Genomic DNA, 24,404 nt, shown 5'->3' with positions numbered 1-24,404 from the left:
TTACAGCTGGTGGGTGGCATTTATGAGTTCTATTCCTGGGCCAGTTCTAAGTGCATGAACACAAAAGCACATGTGCTGGACCGTCTACCCAAACCACACAGACATCCGGAGCTTCAGGGCAGTGGTGAATCCCCGCAGTGACATGGCTGCTTTCAAAACACTGGAGTTCACTAGGACCCAACAGAGTTCTTTGTGGTTGGAGTCTTTGATGCTCTGAACATGTTAAGAACATAGAAGCTTTTACTAATTGTACTTTTATGTAATAAAATGCAGTACATTAAAAAAAAACAGAACATAGAAGCATCTTCTTGTTGACCTTTCTGTTCCCAAGCAAGCATGTCTTTGTCCTCTCATGGACTTAAGTGTAATCTCTTTACTGGATAATTCTAGAAGGGAACAGAAAACATTGGACCAAGTTTAGAACTTGCTGATGTTCCCACATCTAATGATACTTGATGAAAGACCTAGATACTTTTCCACTTTTTTATTGGCAGCTTCCGTTATTTTTATTGCTGTTTTTTGAAGGCTTGATTTTTGCCTATAGATAGGAAAGTCTGGGGTTTTGATTTCTAGTTTTAAAAGATTTAAAGTTAGGCGCAGAGCTTGGTCTACTCATAGGTACTTGTTTGATCTGCTGCTTACAGTGCCACCTTCTGTTCAAGTTTCTTTTGACAGCTATTGGTCCCTGTCTTCACCCCATATGAATAAGGAAAACATCCTGGATGTACAGGAAAGTTTTTGAGTGAAAAAGTAAGATGTTAGATCATTGCTAGCTGCTTGCTCTTATTTTAGAAATAAAAATTTTAACTGTCTCTTCTCAATAGTAAATATTTGGAGACTTAAATATACATTATAAAATTAATATTTTGCTATTGTTTATTGAACACCATGTTATAGATGTCACTTATTCACATGTGTTTGAAATAACACACTATCAGCGTGTATTAAGGTTTGGTAAGAAATTGGCAATTTAGTTTACTAAAATTTTGCATACAAACTTTTGGGACAAGTGTAGAGATTAATTTTTTAAAAATCTACCTGTGGTATTTATTGAATGCAGAGCTGACAGCACTGAGTAGGCAAATCGGACTAACCTAAATCTGCCACACAGAACTTCAAACAAGTGTTTTTGTTTTTGCTTTTAACTTTCTCATTCTGATAGAATTCTTTTACCAAAAATTGGCCACGAATGAGAGGACTGAGAACGATGTCGAGATGTTTTTCTCTTAATATTTCCGATTCTGTTAGAATGTGGCTCCTGGAAGTCAGACACATCTCCATCAGGCTGTGTAAACGGGTTGGGATCCCCTTATGTGAGGCTGACGTGGGTCGTGAGCCGGGCGGGCCTAGTTCGCTGACTTAGCGCCGGGTCCAGCTTGAACTGCCGGAGCGCCCTCGCCCTGCTGGCTGCGAGCGTGCGCCCGCCCGAGGTGTTCTCCACGGAGGGCACGAGTGCAAGGCGAGGTCTGGCTCACACGCGTTCTGGCCGCCCCTCTCTGAGGCTGTCGCTTCTGTCTCCGCAGAGACCCGCTGAAGATCCAGCAACTGCAGAACCAGATCCGCCTGGAGCAGGAGGCCGGCGTCCGGCAGCCCCCGCCAGCCCGCAGCGCGCCACCCTCGCCGCCCTTCCCGCCGCCACCCGCCTTCCCCGAGCTCGCGGCCTGCGCGCCGCCCGCGTCCCCGGAGCCCATGAGCGCGCTGGCCTCCCGCGCCACCCCCGCCATGCAGTCCTCCGGCTCCTTCAACTACGCGCGCCCCAAGCAGTTCATCGCAGCGCAGAACCTCGGGCCCGCGTCGGGACATGGCACGCCTGCCTCCAGCCCTGGCTCGTCCAGCCTCCCGTCGCCCCTGTCCCCGACGCCCCGGCCGCTCGCTCGCGCGCCCGCGCCACCCTTCGCTCCCCTGTTCGGCGCGGAGCCCGACACCCCCTGGGGCTCGTCCTCGCCGTCGCCTCCGCCGCCGCCGCCCCCGGTCTTCAGCCCCACAGCGGCCTTCCAGGTGCCCGACGTATTCCCGCTGCCGCCGCCGCCGCCGCCGCTCCCAAGCCCGGGCCCCGCGCCCCACGGCTCTTCGCCTGCCGCCCGCTTCGGCCACAGCCAGACGCCCGCAGCCTTCCTCAGCGCCCTGCTGCCCTCGCAGCCGCCACCGGCCGCCGTCAACGCCCTGGGGCTGCCCAAGGGCGTCACCCCCGTGTGAGTGACAGCAGCGGGGCCCCTCTCTCTACCTCTGACCCCCGCATCGCTCCCTCCGACCCACTCCCGGCGGCTCCCATACCCCTACACGCGCGCTCCATCCGCCCGCAACCCAGGAGCGCCGCCCTGGTAACACTGCACACATTTCCCTCCGTGCTATGTAAAAACTTTTTTTTTAAAAGATGGGGTTTCACCATGATGGCCAGGCTTGTCTTGAACTCCTGACCTCAGGTGATCCACCCACCTCGGCCTCCCAAAGTGCTAGGATTACAGGCGTGAGCCACCGCGTCTGGCTATGTAAAAACTCTTAACATGGCAGTTGGACTCAGTGATTCTTGCCTAGCCACTTAACCATTATCAAAATCAGCACTTTTTCGTTTGAATTAATAGGAGATTCTCATCAGGAACTATTCAAAATCTATGTAGTGCTCTCTCTTAGCGATTATGACAATGAGGGCCTTAGCTAGCATTTATTGTGCTAAGCAACTCACATATATTATTTCATTGGATACAACGTTCCTAAGAGGTAGCATTGGCCCAGTTAAACTACTGAGGATTCCAGGAGTAAATAAACTACCCAGGATCACATAGCCACTAAACAGAGACTTGAATCCGTGCTCTCACCTCCAAACTCTTGTGTTTTATTATGATGTTTCATGCCAGCATTGCAAGGGATGTGAAGGAGTTTGGTTATTAAGTATACACTTAGTGTTTTTGAAAAACCTCAGTGAACAGATTCCAGAACTAAGTCTTTGTGTAAATCTAGGGAGTGGAAGGAGGCAAAAGCATGTAAATGTCTTTGTGTTTCCATGGAGGTGAATGAGGGTGTGCGCAGCCTGCTGGAAAAGGATGGTGCCAGTTCTGTTCCTGGCCTGTGATCTCGAGATCCATTCCATGCCTTTAGTCCTGTTTCTGTTTGGAGGTGATCTGATGTCTCTCCTTATGTCTCAGTGATGATGCAGCAGCTCTATGAGGTCTTTAAAATGGAAAGTCTTGGAGGATAAACAGCATCTACAAAAGTACAGTAAAATCCTCAAACGAAATACAGTGCAGGTGTTTGGCATGTTTGGTTGAAAAGTAGAATGAGTAAAAGCTAGAACTTATTTTACGGAAGATTTCAAAACTGACTACGTGCTCGCAAAGGTTAGGCCAGCACCCGCATCTCAACTCTTCCTGCTGAAATCCTAGTTCAGAGTTTGCCAGAAGCATACTATTGTTCAGAGAGAAAAAGAAGGAAACTACTACAAAGGAGATCTTAGAATTCAAGTTATTTTTATTCATCTGTAAAAGTGTTCATTCTACGATATACTAATGCCGCTTAGAGATAAGCTCTGCTATGTCAGGCCTTGACGAGATGTACAGGCAGCTTCAGTTAGCAATGCTGCTTTTGTTGGGCACTTCCTAAATGGTGATTACACGAATTTGCAATCTGGCTTCTTCTCAAATCCTTACTGGACGAAACCAGTCAGTGAATATGTAAAGAAACAAGTCCAGTAAAGGAGCCAAATACAGTCTAGTAATGATGTGATAATGGACTTCTGTTAAAAGTTGTCAGTCAGCTTGTCTGAGGAGAACCTGTGTCTTTCTCACCGGCTTTCTCTCTTTGAGCTTTTATTTAGCTGTTGGAAGTATATTATCTTGGTACAAAGAAGCTATTAGAGATACCCAAAGAGCCAGTTTGGGTGTTTGTTTCATGATGTCTTTTCATCCTCTCATTAAAGGGGTACCAAATCTTGCTCCCCAGGAAGAGGAATACTGTGTACACAGTCTGTTGTAGTACTTCTCACATAGAATTTATCAAAGATTACTTTTCCAAAGGTGGTGGTGATTGTGCCGTTTACCATCTTTAGTAGAAACAGCAGTTTGTGCTAATCAGTGACTCTGAAACCCTCTTAAGTAGTTTTAGGGGCTTACCTCAAGTGACAGGAGCAGCTTCTTGTCACCATCTACCACAGCGACTCATTTTATGGAGTCAAAATAGTTGTTACCACAAGAGTCCAGTCGTTCCTGCCGTTTCTTAAAAATTAATGGAGAAGTCATGCTGATTTTGTAGCCATGGAAAACTGTACCCAAAGATAGTCAAGTGCTGTGACATTGAAGTGGCAATACCAGACTACAGATTTTTAGCTCCATGCCAGCCCAGTAAGCCATTATTATGCGGCTCCCCTTTTGTCTTCAAGGAATTTTCCTACTGCTAAATCACACACACTTGGTTTGATAAATATGTCTTTTGAAACATGTTTTTCCTCTGGCATGGTATGGGATCCGTCATTTGCATTCTGAATTAAAAACAAAAATGTGACTATTTATCCATCATCATCATCCAAATCATTTGCCAAAGACCAAGTGTCCCTATCAGGGCTGCCACGACTGGCATCCTGGAACTTGCAGGAACTGCCAAGTTACTGTAAGCTGTATATATTGAGTTTCACGTAGAAGCGTTATTTATTTAGCTGGATGGTTTTGCCATATATGTAAAGTACCAGCAAATAGATTGATTACACATGACTCAGTGAAGTAGAAATTCATTAGGTTTTTTTCACCTGCCTTGTTTTACCAAAATCTTAAATATCTTAGTTTTGTTTTGTTTTGTTTTTTTTTTTTTTTTTTTTTTTTTTTTTTTTTTTTTTTTTTTTTTTTTTTTTTTGAGACAAGATCTAGTTCTGTTGCCCAGGCGGGAGTGCAGTGGTGCAATTGTAGCTCACTGCAACCTTCGCCTCCCGGGTTCAAACAGTTCATGCCTCTGCCACCTAAAGAGCTGGTATTATAGGTGTGAGCCACCATACCCAGCTAATTTTTGTACTTTTAGTAGAGATGAGGTTTCGCCATGTTGGCCAGGCTGGTCTCGAACTCCTGACCTTAGGTGATCCGCCCACCTCTGCCTCCTAAAGTGCTGGGATTACAGGTGTGAACCACTGCACCCAGCCCCTCTTAGTTTTCTTAATCACCACAGTTGCATACTTGCTATTTTATTCTCTTTGTTTCCCATTGTTCTCATTTTAATCTGTAGACAGGAAGGTTAAGTAAGTACTAAGTTTCTAAACAGTCAGTGGAGATAAGGTCTGTTACTCATAAGTTTGGGTGGCAGAGATCAAAGCAGGGAACAAAGGTCATGGATGTCATTGATAAACCACAAAGCCGAGGCTAAAGACAGTGGGCCTCTCTCTCCAGCCCATAGCAACAGCATGTGGTTGTTGGTTGGCTGAGGTCTGGGGAACTTCTCAACATAGTTCCTCGGTTGCCTTTCTTCCTATATGCTACATCTTCCTCAAAATTACTGGGGTCACTGGCAGAGAAAATATTGCCCTGCTCAAAGCTGTTGACAGACATAATACTAAGTTGACTAGGTTTTTTAGATGGAGGCAGTAAGGAGAGCATGCCTTAAAGAGAAATCTGTTTGCACTTTTATGAAATTAATGTATCCTCCCCTCACTGTTTGCTGGTAAAGCTGGTGTTATAGCCTCCACTGCTGTAACCATGTTTCTCCACAAAGTAAATCACCCTAAGAGCTGCTAGGAACCCAGAAGATCTGGTAGTGCTGACAGGCAGAGTGTGGCAATTCTGTCTCTGCCAGTCTGTGAGCCACAGTGCTAAGGCTGAAGGGTGAATCAGATCACACCCATCCCTGGAAGCAGACTGGTACTGTTTCTTCTGCCACCCTCACATTCCTGGAATCCATGCTCATGAGGGAGTGCCACACAGCCACAGTGCCACAATGTTTATGCTCTTAACTGCCGCTTTTATATAAGGAGGGCTTTGGTTTCAAATGTTGCCCCATGTCTGTCACAATAAGAGCATGTGTCAACAGGAGCTTTTATTATATAGGCTGCAGCTCCTTATGGACATTATCTCATTGTCACTCTTTCTCCCTGATAGGAAGCAGGTAGGTGGGGACAATGTCATCACTGTTACTTAAGAAGGGACGGGATTTCCCAGGGTTCCAGAAGAAAAGCCTGGGCAAGAAGAGAATAGCATGACTTAGGTTCATCTCAAAGCTAATGTCTAACATTTCTTGATTAAAGAAAATTGTTTTAGAAGCAGCAAATCAGAGTCCCCTGAGTCAAGGAAAAGTTTGTAACAAATTTAGTTGTACTTTAAGATTTATGACACAGGGCATTTTAAACATTTTTCAAGTCAAGGCCCTGATTAGATAGTAACCAGTGAAAAAGAATCCCACAGATACAAACTGCAGTGTACTCTGCAGACATCTCATTATTCCTATTTTTCTCCTATTTTTCGAGAAACAGACAGAGGTAGGGGGACGGTTTTTCATTCTCTGGCTGAAGGGGTTGGAGGTGCTATTATTGGGTTCATTCCTGTCCACTATCTTACCAAGCTGTATCCAATCCTGGGCAAGTATTTACCAGCAGGTTAGTAGGCGAGGCCTCCAGAATCTGCCATGAGTGGGTTATTCTGTTGAATCGTCTCTACCCTGGGGCAGCTCAGCATCAGACCTGTAGGCTGTGTACCAGGCTGTACAGAATGAATGAATAGAAGTAACCCACATGGCTTTGTCATTTTCTTTTTTTAAAGAACTCAAAATATAACGTGAGGAGAATTTGATATTAGTATAAAGTTATCTATTTTCCTTTAAATATGAGCATTTATACTTTAACAGCTTTTTCTTCACCATACAATTCAGAAAAAGAAAAATAGAATTGACATACAAAAACTCAGTTTGTATATGTTGGGCTCTTTTATATATTAATGTATTACATTCTTGAACGTAAGTGATATCTAAATGCCAACATGTTAATGACTTTGCCCACTCTGAAATTTTGTGGAATTTAGTTACCATCAGATTTCACTGAATATGAGAAGAGTAGAATAAGAGGACTTGAAATGGCTGAAAAAATCCTCTGGTTGATTCCAGTACCTTCCCTCTTAAATCAGTATTGTGCTCTGGAAATTTGAGTTTCTGAACTCTACTGACAGAATTGACCTAAAACAGCATGTCAAGGGAAGGATGCTTTCGAGATTATTCAGTAGCCAAAAAAAGAGACCTCCTGGGATTTGGTAGTGATTGAATCTGGAAGACTTTACCTTCCAGATGCATATGTATACGTTTTAGATGTTTTTACCTCAACCACATGAATACTATTTTTAAATGACAAATGACTTACTGTTAAAGCCAGAGTAAACAGATCAGTAATGTGTTTTGTACTGTTGGGCTGAGTGTGTATACAATGAAGTATTTAGTGTGGGAGGCCTGTTATGAATTGTTGATTGGTTAAGGTTTGCCTCTCAGTATGGATTTTTGTGAAACATTCTGGTTTCAGTAACTACTAACTTTGAATACTACTTTATTTTTTTTTAATCGTGCAAACCATCAAAAGATGATCATCTCTTTGTCACCCCTCTTTATTTCCTAATGAGTTGCTGCTCTTCATTTATCAAAAGAAGGTGCCACTTCAGGGAGCAAAACTACAGCCATCTTAATTAAATTCTAACACAGCATTAGTTTTGTTGGAAAACAAACTCAGTGTCCAAAATTTTGCCTCAAAACTTATCATTGCTTTTGTTTTCTCAGGCCCCACCTTTCAAAACACTCCACTTTTATTTCCAACGCCCACCTTGCATGCTTCCCCTAATCCTTGTCCTCCATTTTTAACACAGTGTCGTAAAGTGTTTCTAAATCACGCTAGTCCAGTGAGATGCTCTCTGGAAAAAAGAAGAGGTTCCATGTGAGAATGAGTGTGAGAAAGCCGTATTCCATCCCTGTTTCCTCAGGGTTCACACTGCCCATCTGTTGGCCTTGCCAGCCTTGTTCCGGTCATGGGGCCTCTGCACTGCCAGGCTCTCCCTGTTGGTCTCACGTAGCCAGCCACTTCCTATGGCTTAGGCCACCACTGTAGTCAGCTCAGAAGTCTGACGGACCACACTGTCTGACAGTCCTCTCTTCATACTTCTGTACTTCACTGACTTTACCACCTTCTGACATGTCTCGCCTTCCATTCATCTCTCTCTGCCATATTCACCATAAAAACACAGTTTTTCTAACTATCATGACCTAGTTCAACATATTTCTAGCACCTGGAACAGAGTTGAACAATGAGAAGGCAAACAGTAAGGACTTTTTGCACATTCTTGGAAATTCTGGACAAGAATTCTTGGCATCTTTTGAAACTCCTTCCCGTCTTTCATTCTGTTTCCCTCGGCCAGTCTCGTCTCTGTGACTCACTTCCATGCTGGATATTTTCTTCTGCCGTTTCACATCCACTCTTACTACGCCTGGCACTGTTGTAACTCAGTTATTTTCTGAGATACAAGGTGTTAAAACCCACATTTTACAAAGGAGGAAACTGAGACATATGGTCATTAGGTAACTAGCCCAAACCATACAGCTTTTAAGTGGTTTAGGGAAAAAAAAAAAAAAAAAAAAAAAACCAGGTTCTCAGGTCTGTTTCTTTTTTCATGCTGACTCTGAATTTCTTCGTCTCCTCCACTCTGCTTGTCTACGTCCTCGTCATCACTCAAGACTGTCTTAGAACTTGCCTCTTCTGCTGCCTTTCTATTCCCATTGCACCTAGAATTGGTACCACATGGTTTGTTCCTTAACTTATTCCCCAACTTGGTTATTAGCCTCTCTGATCAAGGACTATCCTTTAGGATTTGGGGGTCTTTGCCATCTCACGTAAAATAGTGTTGAGTGTTCACTTCAGCAGTGCGTATACTAAAATTGAAATGAGACAGAAGATGAGCGTGGCCTCTGTGCAAGGATGACACACAAAGTCATGAAGTGCTCTGAATTTTTAAACTGTAGAGCCTCTATGCAACTGCCGTTTCTGTAAGTTTAAAATGTTCAAATATTAGTCATTGTAAATAATTTCCCATTGGGATCTTATTTCCCTCTCAAGTTTCAGTTTCAAGCACTGACCGCTAAGACTGGCATATCTCCAGCCACATACATTTGCAAAAAGTCAGATTTGCAATGCAGTGTGTCATGGAGCTCATGCTTGTTGAAGGGAATCTTCAATGGACTGGACACATTCATTTTAGTAGGAGGCAGAGGTGGCCTAATAGCAAACTCTATGTTCAGAATCTAATTTTCATAGCCTTCAAGGATGAATGCAACACAAACTATGTAGTAGACGGTGATCACCATTCCAAGTGCGGAGGCAAGTATTTGTACATGCTATCATCTATAAGGCACCAAATAATGCATATGTCACCACTAAAGAGGACCACTAAAATGGTCCTCTTCCAGGAGCTATTTGGGTAAAGAACCTACAATTCCCATTGCCACCTATGTGTGTATGTACAAACATATAAATTAGTCCAAATTCTAATTTTGTCTCATTTTTCTTTGCGGAAAAACAGGCAAGATCAGTAAAGGAAGATATGAGCAATTAATGTTACAGTTATTCAATATACTAATTTAAATTAAATGTGCTAAAAAGCAAAAACTATTAAGTAGTATTGAGACTATAGTGATGAAGCTTTTATATATATATTTTCATTTTTGTGCATAAAATCTTAATACGTAGAATTATGTCATCAGGCATTAACAATCACTTACCTTACAAACCAACTATTCTGTACTAGGCTTAACAGGATTTGTATTGATGTATTGGCCTTGCACTGTGCCGTGCTAAATGCTTAAAAAATATTTGTCTAATCACTGTTAGACATTTAAAAAAATATTAAAGCCAGGAACAGTGGCTCATGCCTGTAATCTTAGCTCTTTGGGAGTCTAAGGCAGGAGGATCACTTGAGCCCAGGAGTTTGAGACCAGCAGGGAACATAGGGAGAAACTGACCCTACAAAAAATTAAAAATTAGCCAGGCATAGTGGTATGCACTTCTGGTCCCAGCCACCTGGAGGATGAGGCACGAAGACTGCTTGATCCTCCTAGGGTGTCAGGGCTTCAGGGAGCTGTGACCACAGCACTGCATTCTAGCCTGGGCAACAGAGTGAAACCCCGTCCATAAAAAGAAAAATATTTCAGTTGATTGATTTTTATTTGTGTGCTAATTGTTTAGAACCAAGAAAATAGAGCACCTTAAATTCTGTAAGTAAAGAGGAAAACATCTTTAATGTTGTGGGAAATTAGGAATTAAGTAACTGCCCTTAATGCTGGTAATATGTTGAGTGAATTGACTTGTTAAAAGAAAGATAGAATAGGTTTTTACTTGGGCCGAAGACAAACTGGAATTGTATCCTATGAAAGGATAAGTTACCTTGTGGCAGGGATACAAACCAAGGTGACAACTCTATGGAATGTTCTAGAGCAGTTGTTCCAAGTCCCTTTAAGAGTCAAATATACTGAGAAATGCTTCCCAAGCAACAGGACTTACCCTACAGTGAATAGACAGGTATTTTCTTGTCTAAGAGAACTGCGGCTGACTTTTACAAACCAGTTCTCTGCTCCTCCAGATTAGATGACCTGTTATGACCTTTACAGTCCCCTTGGCCCCCCTTTCTCATTTGTGCTGAGAACACAGCTCTCAGCAGAGTCTACCTAGAGAAACACAGTGGCATCTCTGTCATCAAAGGCTGCTCAGCACACATGCTTGTGCAGTGGTGTACATTGCACAGGCTGACAGTAATCATGGGAACATGTATGTTCCCAGCCATTGCTGATGTAACAGAGAGCTAGTTGTCTAGTTGTCTTCAGTTTACCTTGAAGGTGACTTCAGAACCTAGCTCTTCTAGTTCTCAGACGTAAGGCTGTAGTCAAATGCAGAGAACTCTCCTTCCAAAATTATGTAATTTTTACTTGTTCTGAGCCTGACTTTTTGCATGTGATCTGATTTCACATGGCTCTGGCACAAGTTCTCTTGACAGAGGAGGGACGGGAGAGAGAAATCAGAAGTAGAGATAGACAGTGCATCCATTCACGCATTCCAGAAATGTTTGAGTGTCTGTTAGCACGGTGATGAACAAAGGAGCTGTGGTGAGGGAGAGACAATTTGAAAGAAGCAATAGTAGAGTGTGATTGCTATGAAGAAACAAACATGGCACAATAACCAACGGGACAGGCTTAGTCAGGGACATCCTTTCCAAGGAGCTGTTACACTGAAGACTGATGACAACATAACCCAGGTAAAAGAGTGGGAGGGAGAGAGGTTCCAGGCCCAGGAAAACTAGCAAACTCTGCATACGTTTGTTAAAGGATTGCATGATACTAAACACTGAAGTTATAAATAACTCCTGTGGTTCTTACTGTCAACACGTCTCAGGGTCATTGCCCAGCTTCCTAAAACTCAAAATCAGTTTGCGAAGTGTAGTGTCATTTGAACTTAGGGGCAAACGACTAACAGAGACAAACCTAGAAGAGCAGGTTTTAATCAGTTAGCATGTTTTCCACCGTAGGTATCCAAAGACTCAACTCCATGGAGATTCGATGCACAGAGTTTACTGACTTATGAAACAAGTCGGGGGTAGTGCGGTCCCATGGTAGACTAAGACAGCAGGGCCCAGGTACTCTCGGTCTTTGCAGTCTGTCATCATTGGCACATATGGGTTCTCTTCTTACAGTTATGGAGTGAACACCACCGCTTCTGGCATGACATTTCTGACACAGTAAGACCCAGTGAAAGAAGAGGGGCATTTCTTCCTTCGGTTTCCTTTTAGTATGAGAGAATTTTAACTAGAGCACCTCACTACCCCCGACCTCCTCAGTCGCATTGGCCCGGGCTATCTCACGTGTCTTTGGCCAAGTCACTCTCCGGGGGATTGAGACCATTTAAATTGATGTACATTAATTACCCCCTGAGTTTGGGGAGGGAGGTCACTTTCTATAAGCACAGTGAAGGGTGAACACCCAGCAAAATCAGGAAAAGTTCAGCAAGGAAACAAAGGGGTGTGGCCAAGAGGAAAGGGCAGCTGTTGGGAAGACCCAGAGCATAGGCCTCAGGAGCACACGGCATCCTGACTAAGGAGGGACGGGAACAGGGTCCTTACAGGAGCCTGAGTTTCTGCTGCAGACTTAGTGACTGTTTCGTTCCCAGCATTGGTGGGTGAAATGGTGAACCCAGTGTTTAGGTGCATTCTTAGCCTTACTGGTGCTTTCTACTGGATCAGTAAAGTGACATGAGGCACACACTGCCATGGCACATTTGCAGTAAAGTTTTTTGGGTTTTGTTTCTTTGGGGGAGACAGCATTTTGCTCTGTCGCCCAGGCTGGGGTGCAGTGGTGTGACCTCGGCTCACTGCAACCTCTGCCTCCCAGGTTCAAGCAATTCTTATAGCCCAGCCTCCCAAGTAGCTGGGGTCACAGGTGCCCACTACCACACACGGCTAACTTCAGTATTTTTACCAGAGATGGGGTTTCACCATGTCAGCCAGGCTGGTCTCAAACTCCTGACCTCGGGATTTACCCACCTTCGTCTCCCAAAGTGCTGGGATTACAGGTGTGAGGCACCATGCCTGGCCTGCAGCAAACCTTTTAAACTTAGAAATATGAAATAACATAAATAAGGAACTATATACAGTGTATATGTATAGCTTAATAAAATGAAATTCTTATCCATTTCTAGTACCTTTGAAGCCCCCATGTAACCCTCCCCAAATGCATCCACAACTCTTCCTGAGAGGTAACTGCTACCCTGAATTTCTGAGTTAATCATTCTCTTCATGGTTTTAACATGTATGTATGCTCCCTTCGGTTTCTTTCTAAAACTTTTGCATATATCACCTAGAGAACTTGTTCAAACACAGATTGCTGGGCCCCAACTCAGAATGTGTGATTCAGTAGGTCTAGAGTGATGCCAAAAATCTGCATTCCTAACAACTTCAGGTCATGCCAATGCTGCTGGTCAGGGACCACACTTGGAGAACCGCTGCTGTAGCAGGGGACTGTTTTACTTCTGCCTGTTTATAAATAGAAGTATATTATATATATTCTTCTGTGACTTGCTTTTTTTCACCCGAACTTTGTTTTTGAAGTTCAGGTTTGTTGATATGGGTAGTGATAGGTTAATTCATTTCCCATGGCTTACTATTCTATTTCTCATTAATTTTTTGTCCACTGCCCTATGAGGGAAAAGGAAGAAAAACAGGAAGCAACTTGCTTAAGGCAGCAACAGAAGTGATTCTGTATCCATCAGGCATCCAGCACCAGTGATCCCTGGCTCACACAGCTCAGGTCATTGTTGCTGCCTTTGGAAGGAGAAGTTCGGAGATACCACCTGTCCCAAGAGCCCTGGGCTCTCCAGCGGTTCAGGAGACTTTGGGACACCATGCACAGTAGGACCTGCTGACCTCCCAGAGCTCTCTTGTATAAAACAGACCAAATAACATGGGCCTACCCTTACCAAATCAGGATATAAGGGGATGGAAGAGAAGGTAACAGACTTAATATTCATTTCATATGGGCTAGGCACTATTATCGAAGAAAGAATGACAAAGGACCAGAAGACTGAATAAAAGTATGATAAAAATATGTTTCTTTCAACCTCCCAACATTCTTGTATGGTATTTTTTAAAAACTTGCCCAAGTTCACAGACAATATGAGGTAGTTAGATTTTTAAAGTCAAGTCTACTTACAAATCACATCATTCTTTCACTTTATGTTGCTGCCTCCCTAAGACTAAAATAAGATGCAGGCCTTCCCCATCCTTGGCATTTACCTAACCACTAAGGCAGACTCCCCTAACATATGTGAACTTCCTCTAAAACCTGGATCCAATTAGTGTTACCTGAACCAGCTTTCACGGTTCTTTCCATAATAGTTGGAATAGATGCAGCATAAAAAAGAGGGAGTGACATGCTGACCCCTTGCACTATCTTTGTTGGACTTGAGTGTTTGACTTGGATTTGTATGTCTGACGACTGACTAGACTATCTTGTGCTTTTGTCCTGCAGCGGATTTCCGAAGAAGGCCAGTAGGACTGCTAGAATAGCCTCTGATGAGGAGATTCAAGGCACAAAGGATGCTGTTATTCAAGACCTAGAACGAAAACTTCGCTTCAGGGAAGACCTCCTGAACAACGGCCAGCCGGTACTGACAGATTTGGGACCTGGACTTGGAGAATTAGCTACCCACGTGCCTTTCCTCCTTTCTCTAAGACTTAGGTGCTTCATAATTGTCCACAACACGATTATTTTTGAGACAGGATCTCACTTTGTCACCCGTGCTGGAGTGCAGTGGTGTGGTCACAGCTCACTGCATCCTTGACCTCTAGGCGCAAACAGTCCTCTGACCTCAACCTCATGGGTAACTGGGACCACAGGCACATGTCACCATGCCTGGCTAGTTTTTTATTTTTTTAGAGACAGAGCCTCCCTATGTTGCCTAGGCTGGTTTCAAAGTCCAGAACTCAGGCAGTCCGCCCTCCTTGCCTCCGAAAGTGCCATAGGCATGAGCCTCCACACCCAGCCACATTATTTCATTACCCTTCAATCTCAACATTTCTCTTAATGCAAGGATTTGAATCCAGAGACAAAACAGAAGATAAATGGCCTTCCTTCTATTCATTCTTCACTGCTTTCTCCTAGGCATGAAACCTTTCTAAGAGTGAGGCGAGTGAGTGGGAAAGAAAGGAAGAAGGAAGGGCAGATACCTGGTTGGGAGTGGAACAAATGAGCCAATGGTGTTAAAAAAAAAAAAAAAAAAGGAACACAGGGATTTCATTCTGGCTGACAGGACTGGGGAGGGAGGGAGAAGGTATGTTCTGGAATGGTTATATACCCAGAAACAGCAAATTGCAATTATAGTATCAAAAAGAGAATTTGTTTTCCATGGTATGTACTGCTTGTACACACACAAAAAAAATCTAGAGAAATCATTGGGGAAGCTCTGTCCTTTTCTCCCAGACTGCTACTAGATACTGATTCAGTATCTGAAAGAGCAAGGACCGTTCCAAAATCTTGTTCTGGTTGGTTAGAGCAAGACAACTGAACTGTAGGAAGAAATCATTGTTTTATGGCTCCAGAACTGTAAAGGACCTAAATAGGTCTGGTAAAATATACATATAAGATGTTTTCTCCACTGGACTTAGGTGTTTCCTCATCAGTTTTTTAATCTCTTTTGTTGATGCTTTTCTTTTTAAGATATTCTTTTCTTTTTAAAATACTCTTTCCAGAATATTTTAAGGGGATGGGAAAAGCATCCCCATTGAAAGTCTAGAAAATAAGACTTAGCAGGTAAAGGAAAGGAGCCTTCTGTACCTTTTTTAAGGAATTATCACTGGAAAAATTTGCCTGGCTGTTAAGGACAAGAAAAGAATCTTTTGTATAAAATCTCCCTTTCAGACACCTTTTTCAGAGTAGAAAGCTCTCTACAATTATGTTTTCTGAGAATTTTAATTATCAAACATTGACAAATAAAACTGTGAGAACAGACCACAGTTGATTAGAAAGGTGGAGAGCAGAGGAGGGGTGCTGAATGCTGACTTTAATAGGGTATCTTAATCTGATTAAGAAAAATTAAAATTTGAATGAAGATTTGTGTTAGTTACTGATTTCACTGAATACAGAAGATTTTCACAAAAGGAAAATATTTTCTCCCTGAAATAAGTGATTACATGTGTAAATGTACATACTCTGGAAGTTTTCCCTGGCTCTGTCAACTAAAGCCTTTAAAAGATTAAAGTAAATACATATGGGAACTTTTCAAGCCAGGTAAGGCATCCCTCCAGCTTTTTTTCTTTTTGGCTATTCATGTCAATATTCCTTATAGACTAAGATTCTCTTGGTTAAGGTAAGACTTCCATAAGCTATTGGTCAACCCACGTTCCATATATTGTATGTATATTTATATTCATCTGTTTAGCGGTGAATAACAGTAAGTTCCACGGGTATCCACATTTGAGAGCTTAAAATGACAAGTAAGGTTTCCCTTTGTAGAAATGGCATTCTAAACTTTGTCCTAATATTATATATTATTCTCTTATTTTTGGCATCTGTAGACAAGAGCTTTTATAGCCACATGGCATAGTGACTTAGAAACAAAACTGTGAAGTATATTTGGCTTCTAGTGGTCGCAGGTGCATTCTGGTGAAGGAATAGATATGAAATTGATATTTCTGCTTATAAGAAACAGTGGAAAACAGCCCTGCCTTTGATGCGTTACAATTCTCCATGAAAAGATTAGGAAAGCTTTTTAAGAGATCAGGTATTTAAGACTCTGAAAACCAAATTCACTGATTTTTAGTAGGTGTGAGAAAATTAATTTAATAATAGCAGTGGACTCAGATGCTTCATGCAACACTCAGACTCCTACTGCTGCCTCTTCTTGTCCTCTGCCCTTTCGTTATTAAGTGAAATAATTGAACTGCAGGACTAGTTGTCATTTGGCGCTTGACTTCTTTCACTTCCCGGTTTCAGCTGGGATTGAGACCAGCAATTACTGGAAACTGTAAATTCACCCAACATATTTTCCTGACTAGAGAGCTTCCAATCAAATTTGCATTTATATTTAGAAGTTTGGAAGCTTATCTGAAATAATTTCTGTACATTTTTTAGATTCCACCTTACCAATTATTCTCTATTTCTAATCAAACACTTGCTTATAAAATGCCCCTGATGAGACAGATGGTGTCTGAAAATTACCTCCAGACCCTTATGTCTAAGGCACTTTAGAATGAGTATTGAAGAGTAGGTATCACCCCAATGGTCAAACAAAAATGTTGGCATTTCTTATGCATAACAGTGGCGTAGCTAAAATGGTCTGAGTCAATTCCAAAGTGCTGGCTGCAAGACAGAAGAACACTATCCCTTTCTTTGCCTGATGGGCAAGCAGTCTGCATCTGAGTCAAGTCGTGAAGTGAGGCTGTTGGCTTTGGCAAGTGTCTTGCATAATCCTCCTGCTGCTTCAGCTGTGTCCGTCATTCTCTGGGGATTAAGATAGTTGCCTCCAATCTGCTACGTTACACAGCAGCCTGGAAAATGCTCTTAGAGGTAAGAACGCCAAAGCAGACAGGACCACCATTGCCGGCTCATCCAAACCTTCATTTAGCTGACACTTACTGAGCACATACTGTTAAATAACTGATAGAATTATTTCCATTAGTGATACCTGTTCTTTTCTTTTTAGTTCATTCTCCTTTTGAGTATCTTTGCTTTTTTCTTTGTTCTGAAGCTGATGGATAGCTATAAAAATACCATTTCTTTTAAATTGTATTTTGCTGTTTAAATATCTTTTTTTCTATGTTTTTTCGTTAAGGACATGTCAAATCTTTTCTCTGTGATTTCTGCCTTGTCGCTTATTGCTCACTCTAAATTCATGCTGTTCCAGTTGGTGGCTCTTTGGATTAGGCCATTGCTACTGGAAAGGGAGGTAAAAGGTAGAACAGGTGAAACAAGAAAAAGAAACAGGTGTCTGAAGCTGGAGAGAGAACAGTTAACGGAAAATCGCTCAAGGGTGTTTTGTTTTTTACTTTTTCTTAAAGCAATATATGTTTGTGATTTTTTTCTAATTTTGTATTTTTGTGGCTCACTTTGTTTAGAGGTTAACATATGAAGAAAGAATAGCTCGTCGACTGCTAGGTGCTGACAGTGCAACCGTCTTCAACATTCAGGAGCCAGAAGAGGAAACCGCTAATCAGGTACCATGTTGCTCTGGACTTCTTAGAGTAACATTTATTCCCGTTTTTCCATCTTCCTTATGGACACTGTTCTTGGGATTCATTCTGTGGAGAGTAGCGGGAAAGTCACAGAAAAGCAATATTAATATCATCAGTCAACCTCACAGCTAATTTTTATTGAACACATACTGTGTTAAGTGGCTGAGAGAATTCTTTCCATCAGTGATACCTGTTCTTTTTATCTTCTTAATTATTCTCCTTTCCACTACGTTTCCATTTTCCTGTCCTGTGTTTTATGCAAAATAATTTTGTGTGGAGAAACACGTTTTCACTGACACTGAAATAGCTAGTGAATATTTCCCATTAGAGTTGGCCCTCGAACAATGCAGGAGTTAGGGGTCCAACCCCATGCACAGTTACAAACCCACATACAACTTTTGACTCTTCAAAAACTTAACAACAGATAGCCTCTTGTTGACTGGAAGCCTTACTGATAACGAAGAGTTGATTAACACATATTCTATATGTTATATGTATTATAGACTGTATTCTTAAAGTAAGCTAGAGAAAAGGAAATGTTACAAAGAATGTCTTAAGAAATAGAAAATGCATTTCCAATTAAGTGGAAGTGGGTCATCATAAAGGCCTTCTTCCTCCTTATCTTAAATTAGAGTAGTCTGAAGAGAAGGAGGAAGAGGAGGGGTTCGTCTTGCTTGTCTCAGGGGCTGCAGAAGAGGAAGGCAATCCACATACAAGTGGATCCATGCAGCTCAAACTTGTGTTGTTCAAAGGTCAACTGTTTATTTTTAGTAGCTAGTCAAAGTAAAACACCTATGTATAGAAAAGACGATCTCTTTATCTTTTCTCATGTGTATACAGATGCTCTTCAACTTAGTATGGGGCTATGTCCTGATGTTGAAAATATTGTAAGTTGAAAGTGCATTTAAGGCCGGGCGCAGTGGCTCACGCCTGTATTCCCAGCACTTTGGGAGGCCAAGGCAGGTGGATTACCTGAGGTCAGGAGTTCGAGACCAGACTGACCAACATGGTGAAACCCTGTCTCTGCTAAAAATACAAAAATTAGCTGAGCGTAGTGACATGCGCCTGTAGTCCCAGCTACTCAGGAGGCTGAGACACGAGAATCACTTGAACCCAGGAGGCAGAGGTTGCAGTGAGCCAAGATGAAACTACTGTACTCCAGCCAGAGTAAGACTCCATCTCAAAAAAAAAAAGTGCACTTAATACACCTAACCTACCAAACATCATAGGTTAGCCTAGCCTATATTAAACGTGCTCACAACACTTACATTAGCATATAGTTGGGCAAAATCACCTAACACAAAGCCTATCAAAAATAAAGTGTTGAATATGTGATTTCTGGAGTATTGTACTGAAAGTGAGAAACAGAATGGTTGTGTGAGTACTCACAGTACAGTTACTACCAAATGCATATTGCTTTCACGCCATTATAAAGTTAAAAATATTTTTAAGATAACTACAGTTGGGGACAGCTATAAATCACTAATCAGCAGAAGGAACTAAAAAGCTATTTTTGTTCCCCTGCTACCACCAAAAAAGGTCACTTCGTGGATTTGGTATGAGCTGCTTTATAATATCTATTGCTTCTATTCGGAGTTTGAAAATACAGTCTAAAGAGAAAAGAAAGTATTAAAACAAGTGTAAAGCGTCAAGTAAACTCATGTCTGTTGAGAAATGGGTCATCTTTCAAAATCTGAAAGTTTTGCTGTGCTCAGTATTGCTAGCACAAAGCTTTCACTTAAGGAAAATTGGAAATCTTGCTGCATTCTTGCTATTTCTGTTATTAGTCTTCACATCTCTTTTTCTACCATTACAGGACATTGGGTCTCCTCATGCTTCTGTAGGGAGTCCTCTGGATGGTCAAAAGGTTAAGCTTTTCACCTTTCTTCTCCTTTCAGTCTTTCGCTGTGTCTGTTTTCTTCTGTTCTTTCTGTTTTACATGTGTCTGTCTTTTCTGCTGTATATTAATTATAAATGCTATGACCAGTATCTATTTCATTTAATATCAGATGTACAAAATTACTGCAACATGAGTTTTCTTGTCATGTATTTACCATCTTGAATTTATTTATTTTTTTGAGATGGAGTTTGCTCTTGTTGCCCAGGCTGAAGTGATCTCAGCTCACTGCAACCTCCACCTCCCAAGTTAAAGCAATTCTCCTGCCTTAGCCTCCCAAGTAGCTGGGATTTACAGGTGCACACTAACATGCCTGGCTGATTTTGTATTTTTAACAGAGATGGGGTTTCACCATGTTGACCAGGTTGGTCTCGAACTTCTGACTTCAGATGATCCACCCACCTTGGCCTCCCACAGTTCTGGGATTACAGGCATGAGCCACAACAGTGTCTGGCCTCCAGCTTGAATTTAATTCTGCATTAAATTGCTGGATCCAATTGCTGGATACTCTGAACATTAAATCAAGAAAAGTTTTTCATTTATTAGACCTTTCTATAGGAAAAAAGTTCTGATTCTTCAAGTGATTAATATGATAGCAACTAGATGAAGCAAAACAACTTGTGGTGTATTTCCTGAAGTTTTATTCATTATGTTGTATTTCTTCCCTCAAACCAACAAACTGTTTTTAAACACTGAGTAATTTCTTTATGAGAAAACATAGTCAAAATTATCTTTCATTTAATATTAAATGGGGAATATTTTACATAGGCTGCCTTGTCTTCATTTCACTTTTTCTTTTTGTTTTGGAGATGGGGTCTCACTCTTTTGCCCAGGCTTGAGTGCAGTGGCACAGTCACAGTCCACGGCAGCCTCAACTTCCCATGATCAAACGATCCTCCCACCTCAGCCTCCCAAGTAGCTGGGACAACAGGCATGTACCCATGCCCAGCTATTTTTTTTTTTAATTTTTTGTAGAGATGGGGTCTTACTTTGTTTCCCGGGCTGGTCTCAAACTTCTGGCCTGAAGCAGTCCTCCCGCCCTGGCCTCTCAAAGTATTGGGAATTATAGGCATGAGCTACTGTACCAGGTCTTTATTGCACTGTATAGGCAAGGAAATTGTAGGATCCACCTTAATCACCACAGGAATGTCGATAGGTTGTTTTTTTTCTTAAGCAAAATTTTGACTAGACTGTCAGTCCTATTTTTTCTTCTAAGGATGGTGGGCTCCTAACAGCTGCAGAGCTAAGGAGGAGGCCCCTGCAAGGCAGGGATTGTTATAGGTGAAATTAAAAAAAAAAAAAAAAACCATGGTACCATTTTTTCCATTATTCTTTTGCTAAAATAGTATGTAATATGGCAGCTGCTTGCCACATGTACTGTTAGCCTTCTGGAGAGAGGCACCACCCTGCATCAGCTTTTACAGAAGGAAATCAGCGTTCCATTATATTTTATTGTTAGCAATAGTTTAGGAATACATAGCTTTGCTTTTGCCTTTTTCTTTCCTTCCCTTTGCCTGAGAGAAAAGAAGGAAAAAATATTCATCTTTTCCCCCCCTCTTTTTGGATGATAGGACTTTGAAGACAATCTGAAATACCATATAAACTCACTTCCAGATGTTTTTTGTTTCATATGGAATTGAATTGGGCTCAGGCTGTGTTTTTAAGCTCTATGGTAAAAATATCAGTCTTCTAGTGCCTTACTGGGGACAGGGGTAGAATCGACACTGTCAGTAGGGATTGAGTCTGCTAACTTAAATTCTCCTTGATACAGGAATACAAAGTCTCCAGCTGTGAACAGAGACTCATCAGTGAAATAGAGTACAGGCTAGAAAGGTCCCCTGTGGATGAATCAGGTGATGAAGTTCAGTATGGAGATGTGCCTGTGGAAAATGGAACGGCACCATTCTTTGAGATGAAGTTGAAACATTACAAGATCTTTGAGGGAATGCCGGTAACTTTCACATGTAGAGTGGCTGGAAATCCAAAGCCAAAGGTGAGTTGGGAACATGGCTTTTTAAGAGTCATTCTCTGAGGAAAAGCTTAGCGTCCAAAACATAGCATGCCAGTACGAGGAAGAGATACAAACAATCTTTCTCAATACCCACAATATAAGGGGTTTTAAATATTCTGAAGTTCTGGGCCACCTTCAGGAGGCATAAGAAACTGAAAAAGGTGGTTGGGGGAGTGGAGTTTGAGTTTGAAGACTACAGTACAGAATAACCAACAAGGAGCCCTTCCCACACCTATAGATTTATTCCTCATCGTTACTCCTAATTGCAAATAACTAGACTGAGTTCTGTGAGGTGAGCTGACTTTCCGAGGTCAGAGAGCCCGGTGAGTGGCCAGGTCTGCATATGAACCAGTGCTCTGTACCATACAGAGAAGTAACACTCACCACTGGTTGTTCCAGTCTTTAATCTACAAAACCAAGGCTGTTTATATTAAGAGGGAGGTGGGGTGAAGAATATTGTTTAGAATGGATAATAGAAACTTGTGATGGCATGCAGGACCAGGCTGACTGGATGGGAGCCCTCTCCATACAAACATTTGGAAATGCTGGCTAAGGAGCTTCCCTAACTTTACAGGAAGGACCAGAATAACTGTTTACTAGCCCAGCAAAGCAATAAACAGGAGTACACTTTTCCCTAGAACTTGAATGAAAAGAATATAAAAGGCAAAAAATTAGAACCCCTAAACTACACTATCACATGATAGGGAGCCAAAAGCTGAGAAATTAATGTGAAATTTAGTCCTGGATGATTAAAATTCTTAGAAGCAAGCAAACAGTTGCCTTATATAAAGGTAATAATATGTGAAGAAAGAACCATGAGGAGAGCTGTTAGGCTGTCTTTGCATTAGTACAAAGGGATTCCTAAGACTGGGTAATTTATTTTAAAAAACAAACAGGTTTTATTGGCTCAGTTCTGCATGGTATACAGGAAGTGTAGTACCAGGATCTGCTCCTGGTGAGGCCTCAGGAAGCTTACAGTGATGGCAAAGGGGGAGAAGGTGACTCACACGGCGAGAGTAGGAGCAAGAGATAGAAGTGGCGGAGGGAAGGCTCCAAACTTTTAAACAGCCAGATCTCCTGTGAACTAACTGAGTGAGAACTTACTTATCACCAAGGGGACCGTGCTAAACTATTGATGAGGGATCTAGACCCATGATCCAATCACCTCCCCCCAGGCTCCACCTCCAACACTGGGAATCCCATTTCAGCATGAGATTTGGAGGGGACAGACATCCAAACCATATTAAGAATCAATAGCACAAGAAACAGAAAAACAGAAGGCCAAGTATTGCACAATATTGAACAATCTTAAGTAGCCTCCAAAATAACTTTAAAATGATTGAAACAATTTTTAAAAGAATGGAAACTATAATGAAAGAACAAGATAGTATCAAAAAATGCAAATTTATTATATAAGCATAGAGCAATATATTCAGCAAAATAAAAAGCTTCGTTGTGGCATAAAATGAAAGAACAGAAAGTGACAAAAAAATAAAAGACACTTGATGCTTTTAGGTGTTAATTTCCTTTAGTTCCATGCATTGTTTTGTTTTCCCATTATGCAAGTTTTACCATCATATTCTTTCTTAAGACTGAATTGCAACCCCAAAGTCAAAGATCAAAGAAAATAGCCTTGAATTTTCAAACCCTGTCTACTTCCTAATAAAATGGAATTTTTAAAGTAAACTCCATTGTTATAGAAAACTTGTTACCACATTCTTGGCATAATTTGCACAATAGCTGTGTATTCACACCATGTTATCAAATGCATGCATTAAAAATAAATTTGTAACTTATGAATGAAATTCAACAACGAATCATATCTTAAACTTCCAAAATATTCATAAAAAGATTCTGTATTATTTTCAAACCTTACACAAGGCTTAAGATTACTGATCAAGTTCTAAGATGATTGATTCTTATAGAATACTACTTTAACTTGAAAGATGGGCTTTTGTTTTTAACATAACTGTACTTTTTTCCTAATACAAATTTAAATGTTTCACAGCTATTAGAGACTTAATCGTTTAAACTTTTTATTGTTAAATGTTCTTCATTCATCCTTCCTTTCTCTCACTCAGTCTTTATCCTGCCATCCTTTTTCTTCCCTCTGATTTATTAAAGGTCTACTTGGCAAATGCCATATAAATTACATTAGGATTGTTAAAGTATGGAATATTCATGTTTAAAGAAATACATGTTTTTTAGGCTTATGTCTTAACATATTTTATTCCTCCTTTGGCATGCTTATTCTAGTTGAGCCATAGGAAGATTGAAAATAATTTCTTATTTACCCTCTTCTCATTCTTGTGCCCTCCCAAATTTCTCCCTCCATTAGTAGGCTTGGTAAAATTTTGGAAATATTTCTTAGACCTTATTTGAAAGTTGTATGCCAAGTATAATGGAAGTCAAAAATACAATTAAAGGAAAGAAATAATTCAAGAATTGGCATTGTGGCAAGAATGCAAAAGGAAGAACTTGTATACTTATTACACCTTCTCTGTTCTATCAGAAGTAGTCAACCATGGCCAGGCATGGTGGCTTATGCCTGCAATCCCAGCATTTGGGAGGCTGAGGCAGGCAGATCACTTGAGGTCAGGACTTTGAGAACAGCCTGGGCAATATGGTGAAACTCCATCTCTACTAAAAATACAAACATTAGCTTAGCATGGTGGTACACACCTGTAATCCCAGATACTCAGGAGGCTGAAGCAGGAGAATCACTTGAACCCAGGAGACAGAAGTTGCAATGAGCCAAGATCATACCACTGCACTCCAGCCTGGGTGACAGGGC

General features: G+C 41.5%; 2 protein-coding genes and 1 pseudogene across 7 annotated transcripts in view; 2 read left to right on the top strand and 1 right to left on the bottom strand.

The window, feature by feature from the left end:
* PALLD (palladin, cytoskeletal associated protein) overlaps positions 1–24,404 on the top strand; it is a 457,931-nt gene that overhangs the window by 408,182 nt on the left and 25,345 nt on the right. For 4 of the 6 annotated variants that reach the window (XM_017507554.2, XM_017507552.2, XM_017507555.2 and 1 more), the window contains 5 exons: positions 1,524–2,192; positions 14,002–14,137; positions 17,586–17,684; positions 19,519–19,569; positions 21,371–21,592. In XM_017507554.2, the coding sequence (XP_017363043.1) occupies positions 1,524–2,192; positions 14,002–14,137; positions 17,586–17,684; positions 19,519–19,569; positions 21,371–21,592 (1,177 nt within the window). The remainder of the gene's footprint in view (positions 1–1,523; positions 2,193–14,001; positions 14,138–17,585; positions 17,685–19,518; positions 19,570–21,370; positions 21,593–24,404) is intronic. The other 2 variants (XM_037731053.1, XM_017507553.2) reach the window with 1 other exon arrangement.
* Positions 8,846–8,946, top strand: LOC119468110 (annotated as a pseudogene).
* CBR4 (carbonyl reductase 4) overlaps positions 17,353–24,404 on the bottom strand; it is a 111,490-nt gene continuing 104,438 nt past the window's right edge. The window contains exon 5 of the mRNA XM_017507560.1: positions 17,353–17,768. Coding sequence (XP_017363049.1) covers positions 17,764–17,768 — 5 coding nt within the window. The 3' untranslated portion in view covers positions 17,353–17,763. The remainder of the gene's footprint in view (positions 17,769–24,404) is intronic.

The sequence above is a fragment of the Cebus imitator genome, unplaced genomic scaffold (genome assembly GCF_001604975.1).
Source record: "Cebus imitator isolate Cc_AM_T3 unplaced genomic scaffold, Cebus_imitator-1.0 Scaffold378, whole genome shotgun sequence".
NCBI classification, from domain to species: domain Eukaryota; kingdom Metazoa; phylum Chordata; class Mammalia; order Primates; family Cebidae; genus Cebus; species Cebus imitator.
The sequence above is the reverse complement of the archived record's forward strand: the minus strand, read 5'-3'. Positions and strand labels throughout refer to the sequence as shown.